The sequence below is a fragment of the Diospyros lotus genome, chromosome 1, assembly GCF_014633365.1.
Source record: "Diospyros lotus cultivar Yz01 chromosome 1, ASM1463336v1, whole genome shotgun sequence".
Classification (NCBI taxonomy): domain Eukaryota; kingdom Viridiplantae; phylum Streptophyta; class Magnoliopsida; order Ericales; family Ebenaceae; genus Diospyros; species Diospyros lotus.
Genome location: NC_068338.1, coordinates 43,469,899 through 43,491,472, shown reverse-complemented (window position 1 = coordinate 43,491,472; position 21,574 = coordinate 43,469,899). Strand labels below are relative to the sequence as shown.

General features: G+C 37.1%; 2 protein-coding genes across 2 annotated transcripts; both read right to left on the bottom strand.

Moving 5' to 3' along the window:
• Positions 1 to 1,403: 1,403 nt before the first annotated feature.
• Positions 1,404 to 6,890, bottom strand: LOC127791544 (pre-mRNA-splicing factor 38). Its single transcript, XM_052321501.1, has 6 exons — positions 6,477 to 6,890; positions 5,200 to 5,321; positions 4,987 to 5,077; positions 3,986 to 4,115; positions 3,790 to 3,860; positions 1,404 to 2,329 (listed from the first exon to the last, which is right to left on the bottom strand). Exons 1-6 carry the CDS (start codon positions 6,764 to 6,766, stop codon positions 1,900 to 1,902), a joined length of 1,134 nt encoding a protein of 377 aa, XP_052177461.1. The 5' UTR covers positions 6,767 to 6,890; the 3' UTR covers positions 1,404 to 1,899.
• A 1,379-nt stretch (positions 6,891 to 8,269) lies between these two features.
• On the bottom strand, positions 8,270 to 21,323 carry LOC127806216 (topless-related protein 3). Its single transcript, XM_052343358.1, has 26 exons — positions 20,975 to 21,323; positions 19,734 to 19,913; positions 19,526 to 19,639; positions 18,934 to 19,092; positions 18,335 to 18,509; positions 18,088 to 18,217; positions 17,345 to 17,460; positions 17,114 to 17,158; positions 16,241 to 16,376; positions 16,008 to 16,117; positions 15,643 to 15,712; positions 15,488 to 15,561; positions 15,314 to 15,409; positions 15,131 to 15,223; positions 13,986 to 14,113; positions 13,582 to 13,816; positions 13,348 to 13,488; positions 13,176 to 13,262; positions 12,616 to 12,768; positions 12,434 to 12,544; positions 12,131 to 12,310; positions 11,919 to 12,047; positions 11,721 to 11,816; positions 10,497 to 10,679; positions 10,244 to 10,419; positions 8,270 to 8,706 (listed from the first exon to the last, which is right to left on the bottom strand). Exons 1-26 carry the CDS (start codon positions 21,052 to 21,054, stop codon positions 8,490 to 8,492), a joined length of 3,414 nt encoding a protein of 1,137 aa, XP_052199318.1. The 5' UTR covers positions 21,055 to 21,323; the 3' UTR covers positions 8,270 to 8,489.
• Between the last annotated feature and the right edge of the window lie 251 nt (positions 21,324 to 21,574).

Below are 21,574 nucleotides of genomic sequence, written 5' to 3'. Positions count from 1 at the left end.
ACAACATTTGTTGTTTTGAGTTTTCTTTATAAGATTTTTTCTTATTTTTAAAAATGATAAAGTAAACGTATTTTTATTATTTTAGAAAACTAAAAATTAAAAATGATATGAAAACAATAAAGAGAACGTAACCTAAATTTCTTAATTTTTCTTATGAATGTCAATAATTTGATTCTTAATATTTAATTGAGAATATATGCCTGAAGTTAAGATAGGAAATTTTTTTTGTATTTATTTATTATTCTTAATAATGAAAGATTGTTTGAGTTATTACCATAATTTTTATTTCTTGCATCGAGATAATTTGCTGCATACAAATATCTAGTGTTGATTGTGTGTGTTACTTTAATTATTGATTTATTGTTCCTTCATGTGTGTTTCTCTCAACAATAACACCTAACTTCCCAAGTGTATTATAAAAATTCAATTTTTTTCAATAGTTACCCCTTGATATAAAAATTTCTCTTGTTTACACCCTTAATATAATAATTTCAATAAAACAAAATTAAGGCAAGTAATTATGATCTAACACGACGTGTAGCATAAATCGAACCTAAATTAAAGTATAAAACTTTAAATGAATAATGTATATACAAGTTGAGTTTAAATGTATGTCTAAATTTATTTAAGATATAAATAATATTACAAATTTAAAACATTAAATATAAATATGGAAGTAAATTTGAAATCTATAAAGAACAAATTCATTATTTTCATGACTTATTTTTCAACCAATACCTCTTTTTACAACTCATTGTCACACACACACACACACACATATATATGTATGCATATTATAGAAGAAAATAGATTTAGGAGTGAATTATATATACACTTTAAAGACATTTTTACATAAGACATATGGCATGAATAACCAATTTTAACAATTTAATAGCAATCACGTTACACATTCGCGTGAATTTTCCAAAAACAGTGGTCAACACTGCAAGACCATTTTATCACATGCTATTCAACATGATACCATGTAAATGCAATCACATATTTTCATGTTAATTACGAAAATAAATGCTTATAACCAATACCTTGATTATATTTTTTTTTTAAAAAAAAAAAACTAAAAAAATCTTTATGTTTTTTTGCGCATTTGATTTTCTTTCAAATGTTTTTATTTTTATTTTTTGGTAATTTCCCCTGTTTGAACTTTACTACTAATTTTCTTTTTCTTTATGTGAACGATATTTCATCTTTCGTGATTTGATTTTGTTTAATATCTTCTGGAAATGCATTTAAACTCCTATGTTTGAACTTTACAACAATTTTTCTTTTTTTTCTTTTTCGAACGATATTTCATCTTTTGTGATTTGATTTTGTTTAATATCTTCTGGAAATGCACTTTAACTCCTAAAAAAATTCAAAAATCCAGGCATATGTAAACTGACTGCTTTGAGGACATTTTTGTTCTTTTCATTTTATATCATTCTAACATATACTGATACAAATATTAGTATCTGTCACACAGTTGCCGAAAATTAGAAGATAATACAACAGCGCCCCCGCGCCCCCCCTCCCTTAATTTTACAAAAGCCCTCCCTAACTCACCCATCTGTTGTTGGTTGGTTGCCAGGAGAGAATGGGTGGGAATATACTTGCACTCATACGCTGCCATCAACTCATGACTATGACTATAAAATAAAGGGAGGGGAAAAGATAATAATGTAATATGCACCGAGAAAGAAGAAGAAGAAGAAGAAGAAGAAGAGAGAGATGTGTAAACACTACGCCCACGCCCATACAAACATAACAGCTAACTGCGTCTGCATGCATGCATTCCCATTGGATAAAACGTAACACCAAGAAGTTGTTCTACATTTTCAAGAAATCCACAAACCTGCTTGGCTGAATGGCTCCGCAATGAACCAAAACCCCAACCACACAGATTCATACTCTCAGTGGTTTCAAGCCAAGTGCAGCCCGGAGCTTGTTAGCTTCTGCAATCTCCGGATCAGGGTGGTCAGTTCCATCGTCCTTCTTCTCCTTCTTTTCTTTCTTCTTCTTTGGCTCATCACGGGTGCTGCCATCCTCTATGCCCTCCCCGCGTCTTCTGGGGCTAGTACTGCTGCGCGCATGCCTCTTGCGATGTTCCCCTCCATCACGATCTTTGCGATCTCTACTCCTGCTTCGGCTCCTTGAATGGCTCCTCCGCCTGCCACGCTCCCTGTCTCGCCTGTCCCGTTCCCTGCCTTCCCTCTCTCTGTCTCGCTCTCTTTCACGGCCATAATCCTTGTCATCTCTCAGGCGGTACCGGTCTCTGTCCCGATCCCGGTCTCTGTCCCTCCCTCTTCCACGATCTCTTTCATAGTCACGATCCCTGAAAAAATGAAGGGCAATGAAAACCTAAAAGCTTAGGAATTATTCCCACTATAATCATCTCCAAGTGTAGTATTTGGTACAAGTATAGTAAAATCGACATGAATTTTTCATGAATAACACCAAAAGTGGAATTATGAATTCATTGAACGAACAGTCACAGTCATCGTAGGAAACTGATTTGCTCCATATTCATTTACATCAAAGAAATGGTGTGAGGAAAAGACTGAAATATAGTCTTGCATGTACTACATTGAAAAAAGTAAAAGCAACGACAGCTGAAAATTAAAGGAATGGTGCGAGGAAAGCCCAACTAACCCAAAGGACAAAAAATGGAAAATGAAAGATTGCAATATATTAAATGATACAATTCAAACAAAAATCACTTTTCCAAAACTCAATTCACCAAAAATTTACTAGAAAAACTGGATAGCATCATATATACAAGAAGAAAAATCCAGAGATGAGCACTGTTTGGATTAAATTAGAATTGTTTGATCCATCATACTTCTCACTGTACACTGTCAGTACAGAGAAACCTGGCAGGATCATAAAAATATTACTGTAGGAAGCTGTTTCAACTCACTGATGCCTATAAAAGCCATGGCACTAGTGTATAATCATTCAAATATGTGGAGGTGTCAATGCAATTACATATGTGTGCGTGTGTCAAGTGTGATGGAATCCACATAACAGCTTCCGCAAACTTATCATATTGATAGCACTAAAGCTACATAATCCATTTCTAGTCAAGAACGATCCAAAAGAATACAAATAAAAAATAAAACATAGCCACAAAAATTACATAAGGTGCCTACATAACATGATTCCAATATGTTTGCCATACCTAAAACACAACAACAGGGAGATATTTATAATAGATCAACTTCATATTTCTAGATGCTGAATGCCATCAAGAAGATAAAACTTTCTTATTGAAGATTAGGCCAGTTGATCACATACAGTAGTGCTGGAATAAGAGCATAAAACTGATTTTGAGAAATGAGACAAAAAGAAAGCATCAAGACAATGAGGAACCCATGAAATTAGTCATCAGTGTTAGAAAAACAAAAGGCAGTATGCAAGAGAAACCGATGGGGCAATCAGAATTTATTTGTTAGAAAATAAAGGAAGAAAAAGGAAGCACAAATATTTTCTATCAATTATGTAAGACATGAGACAAGTTATTCAGCAGGGATCAATAAACTAGGGTGCTCTAACTAAAATAGTCAATATAGAAAAATAATAGATATATAGAACTTATGAGCTATCAAGCTTCACCAATCCAAGGAAAGAGTGGTCAATTAGGAAAATGTGACAACCAGAGTTTATTTCATCAAAAAGAGAGGAAGAATAAATTTTTTATTTTGGCAATTCCATGAGTCAGACATTCAGCAAGGGCCCCACAAAAACAGCCACTGCAATCAAAACAATTTTATTTACGAAATAACATAGTCATACCTGTATCTGTGACTGTCACGTCTTCTATCCCTATCTCTTTCCCTGGTGGGACTTCGCCCACGGTAATAATCCTATTGTTAACCAAGAATAGATATCACCATATCAGAATATCAATCAGCCATAAATAAAAAAAAAAGGAAAAAAAAAAGCTTAAAAGGCTTCAAGACAAAAGTCATATCATTAAGAGATAAAGGACCTTTTCATGAGCACCAGTATCTAAGTCAGCATTTAGTTCATCTTCCTCGTCTTTTTCTTCCTCTTCCTCAAAATCATCTTCCAAAGCACTCTTTCTAGGTTCCAATGAGCCAATGGATTCAAGCGTCCATCTGCCATTACAAAAATAGGTTTACTGAAAAGCCAGGAACACTAACTTTTACATAGCAAAAAAGTAAAAAGTAAAAAACCAGAAATAATGGAATAGAAAATTTTGATGAGTCATTAAAATATACCAAAACACTATGAGAAATATTTATAATGCCCATTTGGAATATCAACATTTTTTAAATATATATTTGCAGGAAAGAAAATTCTTAAATTTAATTTTAAAAATATGAAAAATGATCAGAGAAATACAACAAGAGAGTAAAAAAATTAGGCAATTCAAGTAGTTTCTTTGTTTTTTCAAAGAGCTTGTCATTTGGAATTTCTTTCTTTTTTCCCAGAAAACATTTAACCTTGTTTGCCCAAAGTACTTTAGCATCTTCAGAGCCTCAAAAATTAATAAAGGTTATTCTTTGTAGCTATAATTTCATAGAAACTTTTTTGGTTAGGACTTTACGCAATTTTACAATCTTATGTACTTGTTCTTGATCCTACTAATTTATTTGGCATTAATTTATTAAATCTTGGTTTAAATTGAGTTTATTTTTTGATTTTGTGTTAGCATCTTGCAACTTGTTTTCTGTGCCTGAACAACTGGCTTTTTGTATCCCAAGTTTGATTCCCAAAAATAATACAAAAGAAATCCAGCTGACAAACAGCTTGTTAAAATGACTGGATGTGCAGGAAAAGTCTTTAGTGTTTGATACAACTCAGCATCTTAATGTCCATACTTGGAACATGTTTTCTACGTCTTGAATGACTCATAACACAAGTTTGCAAACTTTAGCTTCAAAGACTCAAAAATGGATGAAAGGATTTGTTGACTAATGTTTGTGTGACATTTAGCTAAAAACACTAATCAGTACTACAGATTACCTTTTCTTGATGCGTGGCAAAGCAATATCACAGGAGTAATCTTTTGTCAGAAGTTCATCAATAACCTCATCAACATGTGTCAAGTTGAAGTCTGTCACAATTACAAGAGACCCATGAACTTATAACTTATTAGCATGCCTACAAATCACAGAAATAATATATAAAATGGTAAAGATTTTAGAGAATTTCCTTAGAAAAGGTTAAAATTCTTACGTCCATCAGGTAATTTGCACCTTAACTTTCGATAGTCATTGTACAATGGTTCCAAATACCGGTACACATCAACATCTGTCCCTGTAAGTCGCAAATAAAATGCTCCGAGCACCCGTACATATCTGTTTAAAATACAAACATTATGACATTTTTATAAGCAAAAAAAATAAAAAAATAAAGGAAAATATGATAATGGTAAATGAAGGGCCACAAACAGCTATTTACTAAAAAATACCACCCAAAAAGGCTAAAAAAGTATCTAAAGAAAAGGAACACCACTCCCTTATCACCTAAAACAAGGAAAAGAGAACAGCTGCCTTCAAATTATTTCTCAACACTCTCAAAAGCTATAGAATTATGATCATGCCAAATGAAATATGATACAAAAGACTGGTCAACCAAGCACATGGCACCTCAATCTCCTGCAAAGATAATCCAAACTCCAAGCTCTAAGGATCTCCAAAACCACCACCAATATAACCCAGTCCATGATGCAAAAGAAAATAGTAAAGTAACAGATTTCCCATACTTTTTGCCCCCACCCCAACAAAAAAAATCTACCATTACCATACTGTCCCTTCCTCTTGGTTTGTCTCTTAAATTTAAATCTATTTGGGACTGTTGAAATACAGGAGAAGATCTGGCTCGTTGAAAAGTGGTATTGTCAGAAGGAGAGATAAACACTATACTGTTTATATATGGTGTCATTGCCACCTAGATGGCCAAGAAACTAAGGAGATTAATGGTAAAGAAGAATTTAAGTATTACTTGGTTAGTTGGGATAGAGTGCTTCTGAGAAAGGAAAGATGCATTAGAAATCATGCTTCATCAAAATCCCCAACTCATATCACCCGCTACCAACCTGATGACTATTTCAACCTAGATTCTAAGACAAACTCAGACCGTCACCAGAAATGTCGCCTTACCCAATATCGAACAAAGATGAACCCAGCTTTAAACGGTTTAGCTCTGCCCGTAGGATAACATGTTATGGACAAAAAGAACAACACCAATAGAATGTTGCAACAAGCCAAGCAAAAACGACAATGGGCGAAGCATCAATACAGTTTCAAGCCATAAAAACTGATTTTCTAATCTCAGTTCATGAAGATTATTTGCATAGCAAACTCATACAAAGACAGAAGCAAAATGCCCTCTCGTCTAGAAATGAAAATTCACTAGTTCATTGAGAATCCAAACGAAATAACCCAAAAGGTTATAAATTCAATAAAATTGGGTTAAGTAGCTGAAGAGTTGAAAAGGATTAAGTGACTGACTTGTAATCTTCGTTCTTGATGAACTCGACGACGATGTCCTTCTCGGGCTGGATCTGGAGCATTTTCATGACGAGGCACATGAAGGGGGTGGGCTTGCGGTTGCCGCCGTAGGTGCCTCCGAGGTGGTCAAGCTCCATGGCCTTGTCCACTAGCGTCTCTGCCGTGAGCCCGAAGCACTGCTCCTTCCAGTAGGTGTTCTGGTATATCTTCGACCTCAGTATCTTCTCCACCAGGTTCTGAGGGTTCGTCCCCCGTATGCTCTTCGCCGCCGGATCCGTACGATTCGCCATTACAGCCTCAAAATTCCAAAGCTTCGAATGCAGAGATAGCGTCAGATCTTTCGGACCTAAAACCCTAGACGTAGCGGAGGGAGAGAGAGCAAATTGGGCGAAAGCCCGACGATGAGACCCAACTGGGTTGGTGGCTGGCAAGTCTATTTATATGAAAAAAAAAAAAAAAAACTTAAACGGGTCGGGTTCGTATAGTAATGGCTAATTAGTAATTAGTGGCTGGCAACCATTTCCTCTCGGAGTTTCCAGTTAATATTTTAGAAATTAATTATATTTGTTCACCGGACTGTAAGTTATAAGATGGATTTAGTCTTTAGATTTTGTTCTTCCAAGTAAAATATTCAATTCAAGCATCTAAGATTGATTTCTCACAGTATTGTGCCCGTATCATATTACAGCAAACTATATTCTACCGTATATTGTTAATAAATGGAGAAATTCTTAATTAAACTTAATCTACCTAGATATTGAAAACTAAGCCAATCAAATTGAATCTCTCATTATCATAATTTGCAAAACTCTCATACTATATTAACCATAATATGGTTAGTGGTAATTTTGCCAAAAATGCTAAAAGAATTATTTTGCAGCCATGGTGATGAGATGTTGATTTTTTATTATTTATCTTATAACCTCTTAACTATGGTGGGTACAATATATATATGCATTCACCAATATATATATATGATAAAATATAATTAAAAATTGTGACATATATCATTGGGATGACAATGTGATATTATTATTATTATTATTATAGAATTTATCTGAAAAAATATCAAAATGAAAAAGGAATTTTCATCCTTTTAGGAAGAAAAAGAAAAAGAGATAACAACAATAAATAAATTTCTACATATATAATATTAAAAGGCATCCTAGAGACCCCCTTCCACTTGCTACAGTACTATGCAGAGTAAATCTTATTTAAGCCTTCAATGCCTCGAACCAATGAGATCTGCCATGTGTATAAATCTATCTACCTACCTGTGATGAAAAATGCTAGAAAACTTGACAGGTTTAACGAAACGGGGCAAAAAGTCAATTTTACCCCTACGCCTTACTTTCTCCCTCCCTCTCCCATGGATCCCCCCTGCTCTAGTGCATCTCCCTTGCCATGGCTACCGCCGCGCTCGTCGCCTCTCTGCTATGGCCGCCTCGCCCTCGCTGACAATCGCTGCATCGATTATCGGCGAGGGTGAGATAACTATGACAGAGAGACGATGGATGCAAGGCTAAGCGACAACAACAAGACGCGACGGCAAGACAAGGCGGCAACCATAGCAGGGAGATGCACTAGAGAGGGGGCAGTGGCCCGCTTTACAAATTTGCAAAGTAGGCAAGGACAAAATCATCTTTTTTGCCCCTTTCTGTGAGTCGCTCGGTAGGCCTGCTGGGCCCTGTAGAACGCCTCACCCGTGATAGGTTGCAACAACTTCAATGCCTCACAAAGAAGATATGCATTTAAAGTATTTTGGATTAAAAAAGAGTGAAGAAGCAGACAAATTGAGACAAGAAAGAACATAACAGTTAAATTTATTGATCTAAATAGAGAGGGAGAGCATACAATTCTTGAAACACTTTCTGAAGATAACTTCAATTCTTACACTTTACATGAGAGCATTGCATGGAATGGGTGAGAAGGATAGACCTAAAATGTATCTACATTGTTGAGATACTAACGGGGGAGAATGAGAAATGCTGTATGTTGAAAGAACAAGGAACTTCATCTCTGGACCTGATCTGAAGTGTGATTGCTTGTGGTGGACGACGACCCAGTCCTACCATTTAGCATCCCGTTATCGATAGGTGGAGCCACCCCCCATTTTCCCTCCGTTTCCAATGGCTCCATAACTCTAACAGAACCATCTGTCAGCCCTATAGCGAATTGATTGGGCTCGTGTGGATGGGCTGCAACGACAAGGGGGTACACAGCTTGGCTTCTGCAATATATCACGAGATAAGGATTCCGTACGTATCAGAGCAACAGCGCTACAAGAGGAAACTTTCTCACAAACGGATGAACAGTGAAGAATATAAAAGCTTATTGGGAGTTGTACAAGCCGTTAAAATCATGTTATCACAATTACCACGTGTGCCCACTCCGGAAAGGATTATTCTACATAGCCCGACGGGCTTATCAAATAGGGTCAAAAAGACCCAAATTCCCTCGCCCAGCCTTCGTCTCTCTCCCTTCTCCCATGGCTGCGTGCCCAGCCCTCGCCTCTCTCCTCTCTCCCTTCTCCCATGGCTGCGCGACCGCCGACCTCGTCACCTAGCCACACTTCGTCGCCTTGCTAACCGTCGCAGCGACGGTCGACGAGGAGAGGCGAGGCGCGGCGGTCAGCGATCGCGCGACCATGGGAGAAGAGAGAGAGGGAGACAGGAGCTAGGCGCGCAGTCATGGGAGAAGGGAGAGAAGAAAGAGGCGAGGGTTGGGCTGTGCAGTGGCATCCCTTACAAATTTGTATTTTGGGCAAGGGTATTTTGGTCTTTTCAACCTTATTCTGTAAGCCTCTCGGTGAGATTTTCTGGCCCTGTAGTAGAACTCCTCCAGAAATATAAATAATGGAGAATCCCGAACCTTAAAACTTCAAACTCACTTGTATACCACTTTCGGTTAAGCATTTTACATTTAAGAACTAAACAATTGAGTCGGAATAGGTAACCGGAATAGCAGAAAACTATTATATGTAGCAGCAAAAAAAAGTTTTGAGCAACTAAGCAAACTATGTTATAACTTCTTTTAAAAAAATTATATGGAGAATAGTAGTAAGAAAACAGAAATGTTGGAAGTTGGCGGTTACCTGGAGACCATGTAATTGTTACAAAGGTGAACGGTGCGAATATAGAAATTCTTCTCTTCTTTATGCCCTGTAGGGTGGTTGCTAAGGTGGTGATCAACTCATGATTAGAACTTCTTCAAATATACGTCTCTACATGATCAGACGGTGCAGGACCTACTTTGTGACTGTGAACCAGTTCATAGTCATCAAAGCTTGTTGATGGAAGTCACTTCATAATTAAAGGGGTAAGCCACAACACCCCTTGACTTCAGCCCTCTAAGGGGGTGTCAGCTAATTTTGGGAAGTTTTGGAACTGATTGAACAAATTTTGAAGTTTAACGGGGTGTCCAAGCCAAAAAGGCAAGTTCTAGAGATATACGGTCAATTTAGAACAGGATCTTCTGTAGATAAAAAAACTTTGGCACAATGATATTGAAGAGATTGGGAGGGTTCAGCTAGTGATCAAGATCCCTTGGTTCGATTGGAAATATTCACTATTGTTCCATTGTTTTGGGGTGTGACCAGTCCTGATTGCAACCACCTTCCCACCCCAACGAAAAATGAAAGAAAACTAAATAGATAGATAAAAATAAAAAGAAAAGGAAGCCTCTACTGCATCCACATACAAAATTTTGCAGCATCACACACATACTTGGAAAAAGAAAAAGAGGTAGAAAAAGCACTTAAGCCTTACCCATTTATCACTGCCGGTGACAAATATACAGAGGGGGAAATGCGACATCTTAGTCTCAAGCTATCTGCATCAAACACCCCAATATTGCCATCAAAAAAGGAAGTATAAACTAGTTGACCATTGCAGGAGTATGCTGCATAAGATATAGGCGCGAGGAGGACATCTTGTGGGACCCACTGCAAGAAAAATGCCAATCAAAGTTTAAAATTGTTATCAGCAATCTTAATACCAGATATTTAGGTGTGTTTTCTACCTGACGAACGCGATCCATCTTAGTGGCATCATATATTGCTAACTGTGTTTCATGGGAGACCAATAAGCGGATTTGATCGGAGTGGAACTGCACTCTAGTGTCACCACTAGGAGCCTTGCCAGCAGGCAATTGTATAGGAAATGTTTTCTTTCTCTCCCATGTATCAATGCTCCAAACACAAAGCTGCAAATAGGATTGCTATCAGTACCGGTCAGCAAAAAATCATGCATGCAGGTACACATCTTGCAGCATATTCGCACTAGGAATAAGCCTAACAATTCCACAAGACCCACCACCATCATCATCACAATAAGCCTTAATCCCACTAGATGGAGTTGGCTGCATAAATTTTAGCACTCTAATAATTTTGCCCAGAATTCTTGTTGGAGATCTGACAATCTTTACACTGACTGTCAACTACATGACGCAACCCCCCTCCATCATCTGGACAACTGGTTGTGATCAGGAGGAATACTTTCTAAAAATGTTCAGGGATTATTCAATGGACGGGCAAATTTCAACAGGACCCAAGTAAAAGAAATAACATATCTGCAGACAACATACTAAGACATTCCACCAAATGAATTAAACATATGCCAGCCACTAACATGCTCAAGAATTGTATCTACAGTGGCATTGCACATTAATCTCAATTCATTGGAAACCAGAAATAGTATTTTCCTCCCACTTGGAAACAAGTGGGAGGAAATAATAGAACATTTTGGGCAACTGGAAAACAGAAATGGTATTTTCCTCCTAGTTCTTTCCAAGTGGGAGGAAATAATAGAACCTTTTGGGCAATATAAAAGGCAAATAAACATATTTGTGCAAGAACAAAAACATGGGAAATTTCACAATCATATACACAATTATATCTGGAACTACTGAAATGCCCAACACAATGTTTGGCAAACAAGTTGGCCTACTCACATTTTAATGTCTCAAAATCAGCTAGCCTACAATGACCACTAATGGCAAGGGAAAAGGAAGGATTCAGATTGAGAAATATACAAATAAAATACAGGAAGAATTCTAGATATTTTAGCTTCCTTATGTTCCAGACTTTGAGAAAGATCAACATGTTTATGATTTTCCTCGCAACCCCCTCCCCCCCCTCCCAAAAAAAAAAAAAACACCAATCAGTATGTTAAGTTAGTTGAAAGAATTCTTGTAACCATCTTAAGGCATTCTTTTTGCCAGAAAAGAAGAAAGGATGAAAGTTACCCGAGCATCAGCTCCTGATGAAACCAATATGTTAAGATTGGTGGAAAAAGCTAGACCAGTTATGCGCTTTTGATGACCTTTCAACTTTGATTTTACCTGTACAAAACGAAGTGTAACTTGTTGCTTTTCAGTTATTTAAGAAAAGCAAAAAACCAGAAACGCGTAAATCAATCATAATGGAAACTAGAGAGTTATTACCTCATCCACCCTAACATTGTATAAATGAATGGTAGAATCTTCCATTCCAATAGCTATGATGTTATTATCTTGAGGATGAAATGCTAGGAATGTTGAAGCAGGTGGAGGCGGCATAAATGTTGTCATGACCTACATTTTTGAATAATCTGCTTATTGATACTCCAAAATAGTAACTCTGAAGAAATGGCAGCCTATTAACGTGCATGCATTACCTTGAATGTCATCATGTTGAATAACGATACCTTTCCACCACAAGCTGACATTACGTAAGAGTCGTTCTTTGAGAGTGCTATGCAGGGGACTGCTTCATCAAGATTGACACCTGCAACATCATTAGTCATAAGAAGACCACTGCTTGGTTGCCAGTGCTGCGGAACAACATTGGCAGTGGCCTTTAAAAAAATCATTGACTTTAGAAACCTTTTCATCAAAAATGTCAGAAGAAATAAATCTCTTCACCACTAATATCAAGAACAGAAAGAAGAAAACATACAAGTGAAATAATATGGCATTACCTTTCCACTTGGATTATGCTCATTGCGGACCCACTTCCACAACTTCTGTGTCCCATTAGACCCAAGTACCAAAATTCCAACACCAGAATTTGTGTAAAGCAGCCGAGCAACCTGGTCATGTATGTGTCAGATAGATATCACCTGAAAGAAGCATTATGCAGCAACAATTGAGAAGTGCAGACCTTATTGGATGCATCTGTGCTGTCTGCCGTTGCAACAAGCCGGCATTGAGCAGGGTCTGTAACTTCAGCTAACTGCCAGGGTTTTGTTTTATCAGTTGCATCATCCACTGTTCTAGCCTTTTCTGTGCTTCTAGCTAAAGCATCAACGCCATTCTAGAGGAAGAAAAGCCAAAACAAAAGATTATTTCCTGCCAGAACAAAACTTCCTACATTGCTGCAATACTACTTCCACAAGAAACAAATACAGCATCGTTTATAAAAATTTTATCTTGACAGCATTAATAGTCACTTCAACTCCACTTATGGATTGACTAATCCTTTCAACACTTTTAGCATTGAAGATATTACTTCTTATTACAGTTAATCCCATAAACAAAGAAATAATTAAATAATTTCAATAGTGTCTGGCTCCAACAATTAAAAAACATTCTGGCCATTTAGAACTCATAGTTGCTGTGGCAATAACATTTCGGTTACAAGGCAGGAGGGAGGAACAAACTAATAGAAATCTTAACACAGATAGAGATGAGTTTCAGCAAAAAAAGGCATAAATGACATACAATAACAGGAGAAGGCCTGACTGGAGAACTTGTTTCAACTTTGGTATTGGCTGGGCCAACATTTGCAACGGCAGAAGGTCCAGATGCCTGATCAATGACCACAAAGATCTCAATATGTTGGACCATGCAAATAGTTAATAGAAAAATTAAGAAAAAAAGAACATTTATTGACCTTAATTGCAGCAGGTTCGAAGGCTTCAACAGCTCTTAAGGACCTAAGACCCACAGCAGTAGCTAGTATCTTGATACCATTATCTGTTGTAGTAACAGCAAGAAGATTTCCTTCCTTGTTGAATCTCAAGCAGGGATGAATCTATGGAGACCAATACAGTAAGAGCTAATATAAAAAAAGAAAAGAAAAAGAAAAACAGGTGCTCTGTAAACAAACTAAAAAGGTGATACTTACTGGCAGGCCACCCTCTGCATCTGTAGTGGTGAGAACATTGGTATTGTCCATGTCCCAAAATTTTATCTGGTTATCTTCCCCCGCGGCCAAAAAGTGATTTTGAGTTGTGTCAAATTGCACAACACCAACAGATTTTTTTCTGAACCCAGTGTATGTCCTCTTTATTGCTCCTTCACTTTCATTCCATTCAACCAGAAAAGATTCCCCATCTTTACTTGTTCCACATGAGAACAATCTGAAGAAAAGGATAAAGCATGAAGAGACAGAAAACATAAGTAACAATTATAAGCTATATTTTATTTAGGATGTCGAAAATATGACATAAGAAGGATTCAAGAAAATGATCAAGGTACCTAACGTAAACCAATCTCTATATCATGCATCTTGTAATTCAATGACCTTACCTGCTTCCATCAGCACTATAAAGCATAGTAGTACACCAGTGTCCAGGCGCATCATAGTCAACTCTAGATCCCAGATTGTCATACAGCCAGGCTTTAATTTTCCCATCAACAGCAGTTGAGAATATGAACTGCAAATAAATAAACCAAAAGCAGTGTACCAAAAAAAAAATCATATTTTCCACAACAAAATGAATTCCCTAACAATGATAACGTTCCACCATTTCAACCACTACATAGGCAAAATGATGATTGCAAGTACTACTGTTTTCACAAATTTGGTATAACTAGAATTTGGTGAGGGAAGTACAAATTAAGACTCGCTGAAATCATTCAAGAGCTCTGGAAAGAGGTGCATCCCTCATCACCAACCAAAAAGAAAATAATTTCAAAAACAAACTTAATGAGCTTTTATTAAGCTAATGTTTATTCTCTATCAAATGCATAATATGGAAAGACAGTAGACAATAGAATAATGGTATCTCAAAAAAATATCAATGGACTTCACATCTTTATCATCATCATCAACTGAACACCTTATCCCAACCAAGTTAGGGTCAGTGGCCCAACATTCATAATTCCCTCACTAGAGTATTACATCGAGGGCATCTAGCATAAAATTTTGCCACATTGTTCTTTTGCATGGATTCAAATTGTCAATAGACTTCACGTATGTATACTCTAGGCAATTTGTAGTCACAATTTGGTAACTCGAAGAAGTTGCTTTCTCACACTAGCAATCAAAGGACTATAGCACATTCAGTGTGCTTCCAGTTTCTCAACTACTTATGCACCGCCACTTATTACTAAATAGGATAAACCTAGTAGGTGGTTATGGTATCACTTTTATTGCTGGGTTGCTTTGGACACTTAACAAAGTAATCTTCTTAAATAAATCAGAAGGACTGATGAAACTGAAACTATTAAAAACATGGGAAGAATACAAAAGATCAATTCAATCAATTAATCCGATGGTTGTACCAGTAAAAGTTAAATGATTTAATACTTAAAAGACCACTTGGGTGCATTAGGAGTTCAGGCTATTATTCTGCTAAAACTAATGATTACTACCAAAACATAAGCACACTGCCTCCTAAATCAAATAGCATATAAGGATTGCAAACAAACGAATTACTTCCCTTGACTACCTGAATATTCTCTTTCTGGTGAGGACATATAGAATACACAGAGGTTTCATGCCCTTCAAAGGTAAATAGCTTCCGGCCAGTTAAATCCCAAACCTGTTTCAATTGTTTCCTTTAGTGAACAAGTAAATAAGGAAAGCTACCAGTCAAAATGTTTGTAGAAATGGATCGAAATTAGCACCACACCTTTATCAACTTATCATCTCCACATGTCACCACACATGGCTGTTTGTTGGGATTAGCAAAAGCCAAATCATTAACTTGACCATTATGGGCTTCAATCTGTAAACAGAGAGCAATGCAAGTTAATAACAGCCAAAATTTCCTTCCTGCTAGACAGACAGGTAACTTTAAACTCACCTCTACATGCTGGCGTAAATCATTTGGTCCAATATAAGTATACAAATGGATCAAGTGCTTTGAGAAAGCAGCCCCTACAATATGGGAAAAAATAAATGAATGGCAAGTGCTCACCTTCACCTTTGGAAAACAAGTAGAATTTAAAATGCACGTACCTATAAAATTTCCATCTGGACTCCATGTAACGCGATTAACAGATACTGATGCATCTTTGCCAGTGGAAGCCTGTTTGCACCCTTAATTGTTAGACTTCATAGATCTTTTCGGGGAAAGAAGAAATTTACCAGAGCCATAACATGTGCTTCAACTATTAAAGCAAGACACTGGATCCAATATACCAAGTGCATGATCTCCACCCCTTTAGCATCTTGAAGGCTTGATATCCGAAATATCAAAATAATTTACATTCCAAATGGGGCATCTAGGAGTGACTACTAGGTCACATGTATACAAGGTCACAGACCCAATAACAGAAAGGCAAAAAACAATAAAAGCGCCACAGAGAATAAGGTACAAGTACCTGAAGTTGCAATGGACATTTTGTGATGTCCCATATCTTGAATGGCCTTGAAACCACTTTGTCACAGATCCCAACTTCCCAAAGTGTTATTTCACCACTAGCAGTACCAACTGTTCATAAGACACTCAATGTCAAGGGAACAACAGTAAGGAGTGAGCATTTATTTATCCTGACCTCACAGCAAACGAAATCATCTTAGAAATTGATAAATCAATGTTCAGAGACCAACATACCGAGAAGCAATGTGTGATGAGAAGGGTGAAAATCCATGCTTTTTACAGGTGATCCTTGATGCATGGAACAAGCTACTGTTCTTGGCAAGTCATCCAGGGACCAAGAAGTATGTTGACGAGGTGTTGGATATGTAACCTGAGTAAAGAAAGACAAACATTACAACAACAATATATCAAGCCTCTATCCCACTATGTGTGGTCAGTTACATAAATTCTAGCTCACAGGTCATATTCTATCCATAACCTTATATTCTATATGCCCTTACAACTAATATCATACCCAAGTATGTCTCCCACCAAGTTATTTTTGATCTTCCTCTATCTCTTTTGCTAGAGATACTTGTTCTATTTCACCCACTCTAAACACAAAAGCCTCTAAAGATCTTATCACGTGACCAAACATCTCAATCTTGTCTCACACATCTTCTCTTCTAGAGGACCCCCTCTAACCTTATTCTAAATAATCACATTTCTAAGTTTATCCTTTCTTGTATGTCCACAAATCTCGAGCTTAGTATTCACTCCATCTGCCTCATCCACCAACATAATATCATTTGCAAATAGCATGCACCATGACATCTCTACCTAGATATGCTTATTGAATTCATCCATTACTAGGGCAAATAGGTAAGGACTTAATGTAGATCCTTGATGTAATCCCATTGTAATTGGAAAAACCTCAATATCTCCTCCAAATGTTCTAAAACATGTTTTTTCAGCTCAATGATTGATGTCTATAATAACATACATATAAACATAAGCAATGCTCCTTTCTTTGCTTAAAACTCTCCATAAGATTTCACTAAGAACTGTCTTAAGCTTTTTGCTAAATCTACAAACATCATATGAAAATCTTTATGTTTATCTTTATACCTTTCCATTAGGCGCCTCAGCAAAAATATAGCTTCCATTGTTGACCTACCAAGCATGAAACCAAATTGGTTTTTAGAGAGATTGGTGTTTGTAGATATTTTTGCAAGAGTAATAGTTTAATAGCATGATAATTTCACAAGAGCAACTCTAGGAAAACGATTTAATAGCACAATGGTAAAAGTGATAACAATGTTTCGGAAAGAATATAAAAGACAGTAACTCTTCAGTTACCTCCTCCACAGATGGGGCTGGCCTTAGGCGTTTCATTAAGTGTTCATGATCAGCACTCTGATAATCAACCATACCCAAATTGCCTGGTGGTGTTATTGGACGTTTTAAGATTGAAACTGTACAAAAGAACAATTGACCTCACTTCAACCACATACTTGATGAGACGTGCACAGATAAGCAATAGTTACAGAAAAATCAGCAGATTATAGATCATGCAATCAATTGAAATGCTGTCCTAATGATACTTATTGTAGTAAATCAACATATGCAACCAATTGCACCATCAAAACCATGCCTTTAAACTAAATTATTAGCTTCTTGGTCTTCTCTATGGGAATTATCAAGGTTGGCCCATAAAATAAGTATGCAGAAATCTTAAGCAACATCCCCCCCCCCCCCCCCCCCCCGGCGAGAGAGAGAGAGAGAGAGAGAGAGAACAGAAATTAAGAAAGAAACAAAGTGAAAGCAGCCTTGAGAATTAGAAAACCACTAAAAAGTTTTTTTTTTTTTTTTTTTTCCCTAATGTCATATAAGGGGCCATATGGGAAAACATCATTTTTTATCAGTAATCTCAGAAATTGAATCTGTTTATTGGTGGAATGCAGCTTGATCCATTGCGATCTCCCTGAAAGAGCAACTTATGAGGCTATATCACATAAGCACAAAAGTTCCATATGGTAGTCTTCTTTTCCTAGTAAAGACTATTGCTCTAATGCCAATTACAAATGGAGTAAACTTCTGACCTTGATTTGGTTGAACAGGCAAGGAAGATGCAGTAACAACAGAAGCCTGAACAGATGAAGAAGCAGCAGCATTTGCCATCCAACCTGCTAAGGCATTAGCATTAGCTGTTGCTGCAGCCGGTGGAAAGGGCTACACACCAAATAAAAGCAAGACATATTTCAGGAATACCATAAAAAAGTCAATAACTAATGTGAAAAGAAAGAGAAGAGGGCAAGGGAACAAAATTTATGAGAAATTGTATCATACACCATGGACTCCAACAGAAGTGTAAGGAGTAGGCTTTGCAACACCAGCAGCTGGAAGAGAGGCAGGAGTAGATGCAAGTGGCCCATTTGGAGGGGCACAGGTATGGTCTGTGAACAATGTCTTTATGTCGGGATTTGGCCTTGGATTCTTACAGAGTTGGTGCTGCCAGTTCAGACTGGATCCACAACACAATCAGATACCAATCAAAATTTTATATGGCAGCATATGCAACAAATCACATAGGAAAGCATGCAAAAATTGTTTGTATTAAAAACCATAAAGCATGTATAAGTAGAGAACCAAATGGCAAGAAAACAATATTTGCCCACCAATTGAGAAGGTAGTGCAACTATTTCAAAAAAATTGAGGACAATTTTCCCATAGAACATATTCATGGAGACAATGAAATTGTAATTAGGAGAATGCTGTAACAAGCAACGTCAGCAGGTTGGCCAACAAGATACAGAAGCTTGATTAGGCATTATTATCACAAACTGGACTAGAATATAGGGGAAAATATAATTACGCCAAAAGGCAGAGGAAATAAACTATTAAAGATTTGTAGTCAGCTTTCTCATCCATTATGGGACCTACTTTACCTTTGATTGATCAAAGTTCGCAATCTTGAAGACTTTAGAGTTGGGAAGGCGAGCTTTTCGCGGAAAAGCGGATTTGCCTCTATAAGTTTTTTAAGTTCTAGCAACATTATGTTGCGAGCTGTTTTGGTGTCACCATACTTGGCTAGCTGCTCATTTTCCCTGACATTCAAAGAAAAATAATTAATCCACAAATGAATGGCCATTTCAAATTTGACTTATTTAGAGTTGGATAAACTAGTGCTAACTAATCCTGGGTCTAGTAAGACCTGAAATCACATGAAATTCTCAAAACTTAAGATAGAAGGGAGCAATAAGAATGAGGCATGATAAAGGCCTCATTTGATTTCCTAAACAACAAAATTTCGAGAACATAACAGTGATGTACACCATAAAAGATTGACCCAGATAAGTCACTCAATCCTGTTAAGACTCCTCCTGTTGCTCCTATCTTGTTATTTCCTACACAACATCATCACAATTCAAGTCTCATTTTATTCAATTATGCCATATGTTGCCACCAATAGGTTTGGCATGTGAAAAAATGAGCCCTGGCTTCAATTTTCATCTTTTATGTAACGACAGAAAATCATACCTGAAATTGTCAAGTGTCAAAAGCTGAGTGATTTCTTTAAATAACTCTTCATTGAATGTAGAGAACACTTTCAGATCATTTACTAGTATGTCAACAGCCTTCGCTTTGTCACGCCTAATAATAGCAATCAAACATATAAAGAAAATTAAACTCTTTGTGAACAACAATAACAGCCTCTCAGAAGTAGACATAGGGGATACAGATATACCGATCCAAAGCTTCTAGATACTTCTGCTTCCTAATTTCAAAGAATATCTTCATGGAGTATCTGTTGTCATCAACCTTAGTAAACCCAGACAAGTACTTCTCAACTTCTTCCCATTCACCAGCTTGTACTTTCTCATCAAAGTATTTTACATTGAAGAAAAACCCTGACTCCTGTTCAAGCCTAAAAAAAGGCAACAAATTTCAAGTAAAACAAATCACTTGCATGTCTACAAAAGGTAATATACCAAACATAAGAGTTGGTATCTTTTTACAGTTATCATATACTTTTCTTTAGTTTTTCTTGCCGTCCTAGAAACCACAAGAAACAAAAAGCCTACATAAAACATTGTAAAGGACTTGGTTATGAATCAAACAAGCCCTAATTGCAACCAATTGACTTCAGAAAGGTGAAGGGCCGTTTAGTTGTGGGAAATTATTTTCAATGGTCCATCTCTAATTTTCTATAAAATCTTTAAGTTTCAATTTCTATAGAAAATTTGAAAAACACGTTCAAATGTTACACATACAGAAAACTAACTTCCTATCTAGAAAATTGGAACATATGTTAGAGAGACAGAGAGCGAGAGAGATGCTTTTCTTTTGAGAAACTTGTGATAGAGAGTGAGATGGATATTATTTGGGAAAAAATTGGTAGATAACTGTCTTTTCAAATCTTCAAATTAGTAAGGAAAACTTAGAAAAAATTGCGTTTTCCACAACTAAACAGCGCTGAGCTTTTGTTTTTTTTTTTTTTTTTGTTTATATGTAAAGGGGTATATTTCTACTTATGGAAACCACAAGAGCAGAAATAATGTAAATCAAAATTCTATCTTCTCCCTCTCTTTTTTATTTTTTACCCCTTCTTCAGCCCCAGTTTCCCCACGGCCAAACTAACATTAAACGCCTTCGCTGTCATATTTATCAACATAAATTTTGGATTACCCGAAAAAAAGAACTGGATAGACGCCAAATTCCTCCTCTCCAAGTTTCATGCAACCAACGAACATGGTAAAGACCAGTTTTCCATTATTTCCCACCACTTTCTTCTTAAATTTTACAGAGAAGCAAATTCAACATAAAGCACAGAAACAAAAAAAAAATATTCCATTCAACTTTAGCTTCTATCGCATGAAAACATATACGAGATTCACAAACACATCAAGACACGTCCATGCATATATACAAACTCATGCAGAGAGAGAAAGAGAGAGGCGAGAGGAGAGAGGGTGTAGGGAAACTCACTTGTGCACGGACTCCTTGAATTTCTCCTCCTCCAGGAACTGGAGTATGAGAAACACCAATTCCCTGCTCAGCGACGACATTTGATTCCCCACCCTGACCCCCCAACCCCGCCCAAAACCCCAAATCGAAACACCGAAAGCGCTTCTAGGAACGATAAAACAGAACAGAAAGCAAAACAACCAAGAGCGACGCCACGGCGGTTCGGAAAGCAACAGATCGAGAGGCTGCCGGGCCGCAGCTTCGGGAATTTCTAGGGTTTCTGCAGCGGACGAAAATGGAAGAAAAAGGAAAACACAAAAGAGAACCGAGGCAAAGGCTGCGAAGAAGGGAGACTAGGTCTCGCTATCTTCGATGCGTTTGGCAGAGGAGTCCATTTATCAGTGTCGGGACTGACCTATCAGTATAAGCGCAGGCACTTATCGATAAGGAGGACGGATAAGCGATGCGCTAGCAGTGCGGTTATCATTGCGTGAAACGCCAGAAAAAGTGAGAGGGCGGTTGCGGACTCGAAACCACAAATTCAAATCTGGTGGATATTCCGGGGTAAAGTCCAGTCAGTTCGTGCATTCAATTCTCGATTTGTATTTATCATTTAATGTC

Excerpts from the sequence above, each read along its gene's own strand:
- LOC127791544 (XM_052321501.1), bottom strand. The coding sequence starts at position 6,766 with ATGGCGAATCGTACGGATCCGGCGGCGAAGAGCATACGGGGGACGAAC. Across the intron at positions 5,078-5,199 it reads GTGCAAATTACCTGATGGAC|ACTTCAACTTGACACATGTT; the intron begins GTAAGAATTTTA and ends TAATTGTGACAG. Across the intron at positions 3,861-3,985 it reads ATACTGGTGCTCATGAAAAG|GATTATTACCGTGGGCGAAG; the intron begins GTCCTTTATCTC and ends GGTTAACAATAG.
- LOC127806216 (XM_052343358.1), bottom strand. The coding sequence starts at position 21,054 with ATGTCGTCGCTGAGCAGGGAATTGGTGTTTCTCATACTCCAGTTCCTG. Across the intron at positions 13,263-13,347 it reads TCGAACCTGCTGCAATTAAG|GCATCTGGACCTTCTGCCGT; the intron begins GTCAATAAATGT and ends GTCATTGATCAG. Across the intron at positions 8,707-10,243 it reads TCACCGGCAGTGATAAATGG|AAGCCAAGCTGTGTACCCCC; the intron begins GTAAGGCTTAAG and ends GATATATTGCAG.